Source organism: Glandiceps talaboti, chromosome 2 (genome assembly GCF_964340395.1).
Source record: "Glandiceps talaboti chromosome 2, keGlaTala1.1, whole genome shotgun sequence".
Taxonomy (NCBI): Eukaryota; Metazoa; Hemichordata; class Enteropneusta; family Spengelidae; genus Glandiceps; species Glandiceps talaboti.
In genome coordinates, this window is record NC_135550.1 from 26,866,404 (window position 1) to 26,873,966 (window position 7,563).

General features: G+C 35.9%; 1 protein-coding gene across 1 annotated transcript; it reads right to left on the reverse strand.

The window, feature by feature from the left end:
- Window positions 1–1,231: 1,231 nt before the first annotated feature.
- On the reverse strand, window positions 1,232–5,544 carry LOC144453795 (denticleless protein homolog). The gene is made up of 8 exons (XM_078145157.1): window positions 5,514–5,544; window positions 4,983–5,172; window positions 4,548–4,648; window positions 4,057–4,277; window positions 3,718–3,807; window positions 3,097–3,229; window positions 1,734–2,647; window positions 1,232–1,352 (listed from the first exon to the last, which is right to left on the reverse strand). The coding sequence occupies exons 1-8, from the start codon at window positions 5,542–5,544 to the stop codon at window positions 1,269–1,271; spliced, it is 1,764 nt and encodes a 587-aa protein (XP_078001283.1). The 3' UTR covers window positions 1,232–1,268.
- Window positions 5,545–7,563: the final 2,019 nt, after the last annotated feature.

The window sequence follows — 7,563 nt, forward strand, 5'->3', positions numbered from 1 at the left end:
TTAACTCTTCATTTTGTATTTAATTGCTTTGTATATTGATATCATGTAAAGAAATAAATCAATAACAAATGATCAAGTGGTTCTAATGGATTTTATAGTTACTCTTCTATTTCATGGTATTTACCTCAAAATAACACTTCCAAAGGCTACTTTACTCACCTAGTATTCCTCAGTATCTTTCATGTACTAAATATATGAAGGTGAGGCAAATTTTATGTAGCTACATTTCATTATGCTTAGGGGGACCAAGAGAAGGAATTTTCATTGATTCTACAGTGTGCAACTTCTCTAAAGTAGCGTTATATGAATTGGCAAATCTGGCTTTGAAGTGGCCTGCTGTACAGAGGCAAGGCAGTCGTGGAAACGAAGTGAGGTGCCATGGCATGTAACTCTTTAACCCTTGCCCAAATAATGCCAAGGCCTACGACTGTTCACCCCAAAAGCTGTATCTGGGGAAGAATCTTTGACCAAGACTTGTTCAACTGACTGCTTCACAATGAACAAATACTCAGTGAGTCTATGAGACAGCAGGTGAATAAACTGAAACTAAATTCCCATTTCGACTGAGATGTCATGATTGGTGAATCAACTGCATGCCTTTCATATGTAGGCTCTCCCTAAGCAGTTTCTGGACGTCTTGATTTATACCAACCTATTTTGCTCCTGCACCACAGCATAGAGGGCACCCTTCACTGAGAATTATCACATTACCAACCTATAGGCATAACCAGCATGCATATAGCCTATCATCAAGCTGAGCATATCATATAACCACATACAATGTACCAATGGAAATCCAGAAAACCTTGATTTTATTGATCAGTATTAACTGAACAACTTTATTGCCCATGCTCTAATAACTGTGTTTACATCATCTGGTAGAACATATCTCAAACACAACATTTATGAGCAGTGTCTGTACATGGATTTAGTTTGGTTAGAAAAGTGTGCTGATATCAGAGCTTAGTCACTTGATAACTGGGAGCAACAGATTACAGCAGGATTTACATATTTTAATATGGTTGCTAACTCACTATAAAGTCTGATTTCAACTTCCCAAATTTACCAAGAGAGATCATAATTATTATGTATTACTTGAATAAAGTGTCATTTTTGTCATACAAAAATAGTAAAAATTTCTCTAAAAATTCTCAGGTAATTTCAGCAAATACTGGTAGTAGCATTGATGCTTTCATGTTAAACTGTCCTAGTTCCATTTGTGAGCTATCCTTGGAAGGAATGAACCCAAATATGACCTTTGACCTTAATCACTTGGCTCCAGTTGATGACAGCAATGGCTGGAAGTAGTGTCGAATGTTGGGCGACTTTGGAGACTTAGGAGATATTGGTGCCTGATAAGGAAAGAAAAATACCAGTAGTAATTGTATTATATCAAAACGTGTACGGTTCACAATACTGCCATGAGTGTGTCATGATTTGAGACCATTGGCAGTTTTGCCAAATATCAAGAAATTAGTACAGTACCATATAACTACAATGATTTGTACTTTCAGTCATTGTAAGTTTTAATGCAGCCAATTTTTGTTAATTTGATTACATGAATGGCAAGTGGCAAGAAACACCATTCTGTAGGTACTTCATTACAAACAAGTGCATACTAATCTGTGTGTTTGTGTCTGCATGTGTATGTGCTGTAATTACATGGGCCTGTCCTAAACACATTCAAAATTCTGAGTAAAATTGTAAAAAAAAAATCAAGATCTATTGCATACCTGTGTAAATCGAGGTGACAAAGGCCTACTTCTACCAATAGGAGATAAAGGCCTACTTCTACCAATAGGAGATAAAGGCCTACTTCTACCAAAAGATGATTCTTTGCCAACTGATGTTATGCTATCTTTCTGCAGCTTTGGACTGGGACACTTCCCTGTATTATCTGAATGTGTTCCCCTGCCTGGTTTCTGTATGACATCATCATCACCACTTTGCAGCCTCTTCTGTCTTACAATTTGTGTTAGCCAGTTAACCTTTGGCTTGTCTTCCTTGTGTTCTTTCTCAGAATTAGCCTGTATTAAAAGTTCACTATCTCTTTTGGGAGAATCTAGAATAAGATTTGGTAAATTGACAGTGGGTGAGCGACAAGTAAAATGTTCACTTTCTCCAATTGTGGACCGTTTTTCTTTCACAGGAGTAACTTTCATGTAGGTATGATCTGCTAAAATTACGCCATTTTCTTCAAGTGAGTCTAGTGGCTTCAAATCATCAATAGAAGTACTCTCACAGGTCATTTTCCTTTTACTATCTTCAGAGAATCTTTCATCATTTTCTATCTTCCTCTTCACTCCCCTGGCAGATACTTCTTTGCACACATTTTCCTTTTCTTTGACAGGTGATTTTCTGGGAGATTTCCTTGGAGACTGTCTTTTTGGCGTGTTCTTATTAAACCATTTCTTGATGGAGGAATTCTTCAGCTTTGGTGATATATATTTCCTGCTAATATCATTCTGTGGTGGAGTTAGAGGCAGAGTTGCTCTTTTCTTAGGAATGCTGCTAACTTGACTGGCTGATACTATTGCACCTTGTAGGGGTGATGATGGACCACTGACCATTTGCTGCATAGGGGTTGATGAATTAATCACTGGAACAGCTTGCACACAGTTGGACATTTTGGGTTCCCTTTCAGCACCTGAGATAAAAATTTATCGTGTCATTGTTAGGCTCAAAGGATTTGAAGTATGGTAATATTGTGGAACAAGTTCCCATCCATATTTTTTAGTCAATATATCACATCTTGTCCAATGTGATATGTGGCTATGTGGTTTCAAGCACATGCAGTTTATTTAAGTAATGTGGCATGCGTGAACTAAATAAGATGAAAAATAAGTGGTAAGAATAGAATTGGCTTGATGCTTAATTTGACATTTTAAGCAATTACAGATTTCGCAATATAACTTCAAGTTTAGCTTGTGTGGTAACGAAAGAGATAGCAAGTCTGTTAGTCATGACTGTAATATGGAATGTTTAACAGTAGACATGCTGTCACAGTAGTAGTTTAGTAAAATATTTGATTTGAAGAGAGAAAAAGTGAAGAGAATTCACCCAATACAAATACATAAAACAATCTAAATGGCTTACCATTATCTACCACTGAGGGCGTAATTGTGTTCATTTTCTCACACCATCCAGACTTCTCTACACCCTGTAGTGAATTCTCTCGTCTGTTCAATCTCCATATTTTGACAGTGTTGTCATCAGAACTGGTCACCAACTACAATGAAGGAAAGATGTTGTTTAATATTGTGATGAACAACACAGAAAATCTGACGTTGACAATTTTTTTCTCTCCTTGAAAATATATGCACTATTCCTCAGATAGTGATGATAAATCATTTGAAAATTGAAAATTTGAAAAAATAGATGCTCAAACAGCTATACTTGACTCTACTGTCAGGATGATGTTATTAGACTACCTCAGTAACTAGTCTGTAAGATATGACATGTCATGTCACGCTACCAGCTAGTGTGCCCAGGCCCACACATGAGGGTGCCCTGTCACAGCATACCTTACAGAATTTCTGAGTAACCTGCATCTGTATTTTCTCCACCATGGCACACTACAATGTTCATAACGTACCAATTTTTTTTACAAAACAAGAATATTGTCAGTACGATTTGAGTTTTGCTATAAAATATATCATATAAAATTTACAAATGTGATTATTTAATTAAGTTGAAATACTTTACAAAATATTTTACCTTTGTGAAATCTTGATGATTCCATGCAACACTGGTAACTTCACTACTGTGACCCTTCAGTTGAAATAATGGCTTTTCTGATTTACCAACCTGAAATATATCACAATGACTCGATATACTAAATAACATTTTATGAAAACATATTTCTTTATCGACAATAAATACGGATAATGAAACATGGATTGTTTTGATAACTGAAACTGAGTCACACCCACTGCTTTGTGAAACTTAGTTTAGTGTGAGTAAAAATGAAATATCTGTCACACATTTGTTTATGTTCACAAATTTGTTGAATAAATAATTTTAAAATAATAGTAAGTAATTAGAGAATTGACTTACATGCCATATGTAGGCATTGTCATCACTGGATCCGCTTAGTAAATACTGATCATCTGGTGATAGAGCTGCTTTCACATAAAAACTCGAGTTGTTTAGATGTCCAGTGTACCTGGCAACAGGAGTTGTTGAGATACCTGCACAGTTGTATTGGTAAATAATGTCATCGGTACAGCTGGCAAATACTCTGCTAGATGTGGAATCTAGAATAAGACTTGAAAACCCTGCCATGAAACAAGATAAAAAGTGTTAGTATGACACAGAAATATGTAAGTCTGGATATTATTGAATATGGTGTTTTGTCAGGGTGAGATGTCCACTCATCTGACAAAGGACACAGGGAGGATATATTGGATAGCTCCCATCCTTTGACATCAATCAATTGTAAGGTAATGTCTACAACGGATAGTATCATTATACTATTGTATTTTGGATCACAAACAACACTTTATTCAATATTTTGTCTTTCTCTGTCAATTCACACATTGACTCACCTCGTTTCCTTGTACTACATCCTGCATACGGGAAAACATGTTTTGGCACTGGTTCTTTGACTCTGTTGTAATTTTTCCTAAGGTCCCACATTTTTATTGCTCTGAAAAAGGTAGGTAATATACAATGTTAACTGGAACACTTGGTTAAATAACATTCCTTTTTCTCAAAAACAAAGTTGTTCTTGAAACCTCTCAAAAATGTCTTTATTGCAAATACATGTCTAGTGTTTATCACCTTAGTTATATCAAGTCACTTTGTACCCTTTACACAATGTTACGGCAGTGTGCAAAGAATTATATATTTTTTTGGAAGCAACCACATGAAAATCTTGCAAAGTCTCACACAATTTTGTATCTGAAAAGACAGTTAACTAATAGTTACTATGAACTACTGATCTTGACAGTTGCATAAAATTTGATGATCATTTGACTTACCCATCCATAGCACCAGCTGATATGAGTGTATATTCATCCTGGAAAACAACGGCTGTTACACTATGTTGTGAATCATTTGAAGGTTTGGTGTTACACAATCCTTTCTTTCTCTGTTTGGGAGTTGCAACTGAAGGGTTGATATGTGCACTGTGTATTGTATCTACAGGAGTGTAATGATTACCTGTGGACAAGAAAATCAAGATATTTACATATTGTAGTGTTTATGTATCCACATAAATGTAATATTTACCTGTAAAAACAACAAGGTTTCAAGATTTGCACACATTGTATTTTATCTAGATTTCATTAAACTATCATTACTGAACAATGTCACAAGTGTGACACAATTCACTTTGTTATTTTTGTTTCCTTTTAAAGACAAACGTGTCAGGGAAATTCAGAATTTAAGTTGTGACAGTTGTGGATACCTGTCGAAAGCTTTGGTGAGCTATTAGTATTTCTTGGTGCAAAATGAAGTTAGATTTATGAACATAGTCCTTTCTCATGGTTACGACACATTTTGATCCTTACCTCTTTTATTGCACCTTGTATCCCATATCATGATATTACCATCCCTACCACATGTAGAAAACACAAACTTGTTGTCAGTTTTACAGGAGACAGCTTTCAGACTACAGCTATGTCCTTCAAATGTTGCCAGTTTGACGACTGGGTTCAGATTCCACAACACAGCTGTTTGGTCACCAGATGCTGTCAGTAACTGAGGTTCTGATTCCAGCCATGCAATATCAAAGATGGCATTGCCATGAGCTACCCAGTCTGTAGGAGAAAATGATAAATATTCATGCAATAAATGTTAAAAGTAGTCCAGTCCCTGACCATGCCATTAAAATGTTGGTTCTTTTACTAAGGTTTTTTTATGTGTGGAAAACTTTGAAAGTTTGTATTAACTATTTGTATATTGAAAATTATCTTCCTGTATGGTTTGCAATCCATTCAGAATTCACTGCAATTCTATTATTTGAGTTTGAATAAAAGGACAAGTCTAAGTCTGGTTAAAACATTTGCTTTATTTGAATACCGAAGTTTCAACTGTGCACAGACAGTCTTTTTCAAGGGCTATGGAAAACAGGAGAGTGGGCAAAGTGATCACTTTACCTGCCCCTGTTTTTCATAGCCCTTGAAAAAGACTGTCTGCGCACAGTCGAAACATTGGGAGCAGAAGTAACCAGACTTTGACTTGTCCTTTTATTCAAACACAAGTTATGCCATACTCAAGTCCATCTGTCTTGAAAAGCTTATCATACCATATCACTGTAGTTGGACTGATACTTATTTGAACTACGAACTATTATTATTATTCAATATAACGACTGAAAGTTATTTTTATCAAGTTTGGCACACTTACGTTCTTGACAGCAACGTAGACCAGATTCATTAGTGTCTAGAATACGGACACTTCCATCTTCATCAGCTACAGCCAAGATTTGTTCATAACCAGAAACTTTACAGAAACTACATGACACGGTTGGAACTACTGCATCCCCCATTGCACTATGCATAGTGTGACAGTCATCTAAGTGACAGTTAAAGTCTTCAACAATACTTTGCAAGTCACCTGTCAAGAAACGAATGGATAACATGAATAGAATTTAATATGTAAATTATGTTAGAGCCATCTTGAAAAAGTTCACATGTAGTTAAAAAATAGCACTTCACTTTTTATAGATTGGCTTCATTTGGAATTTAAAACTTGTAGTTTATGTAAAAAAGAAAAAAAAAGAACTAAGATACTACCATTGTCCAAGCATGGAGATAGATGCCTACTAAATTTCATTCTTTACTAATCACATTGACCTCTTGTGGATTAATGTGTTGTTTTTTTAATTTCATTCCGTATGCAAATAGAATCTTGTTTATACAGTAAATTCATTATTCCCCAAGCCCTCCATGAAACAAAATTTGTCTTATTAATTGGTGTTACCACTGCCAGGGCAGCATGGAAAATCGAACATTTCAACAGCGTTTTCTCCTAAAAACTTGTACAAGCATAACCAATGCAATGGCAAACTTGACATTATCAATATCATAAGTGGTCCGAGATATCGGGAAGCATTTCTTGACCAATGAAACAAACTACCTGACAATCAGGTCATATCGTCAACATCTGTAAACCAGTTTACATGTAAGGACAATTATGATAACTACATGAAGGACGAGAGGGATGTTTTACAATTTGATAGGATACCAAAGCTGAAAGGTGAACTGACGTTCAGAACAATGAATCGTTCGTAACCTACCAGTGCCACTGCCATGAGTACGACAACCATGGCGTTCCCGGTGATACAGCGACCTGAGAATACCCATTTTTGATTTATATAAGAACTATTAAGTCCTTCGTCTTTAGAGGAAATGTGTCCTTTTCGCCATAAACTCTGATCGTGGGGAAAATTTGGCGACCCACGGTCTCCGTTTCAACGCGTACGTGTTGGTCAATTTCTTCGCGGGAGCAAATTTGCCGCGAAAATGACGTCGTCATCTGATTTACATTGCAAATGAGCTAAACACAGAGAATAACGTTATATTTCTAGTATTAAATAAAGCTATACTTTCAGTATTT

Bases quoted from the DNA above. Each gene is read 5' to 3' on its own strand.
- LOC144453795 (XM_078145157.1), bottom strand. From the start codon at position 5,544: ATGATATGGGATACAAGGTGCAATAAAAGAG. The intron at 3,808-4,056 runs GTAAGTCAATTC...GATATATTTCAG, and splicing joins ACAATGCCTACATATGGCAT to GTTGGTAAATCAGAAAAGCC. The intron at 1,353-1,733 runs GTATGCAATAGA...TTTCCTTATCAG, and splicing joins TGTCACCTCGATTTACACAG to GCACCAATATCTCCTAAGTC.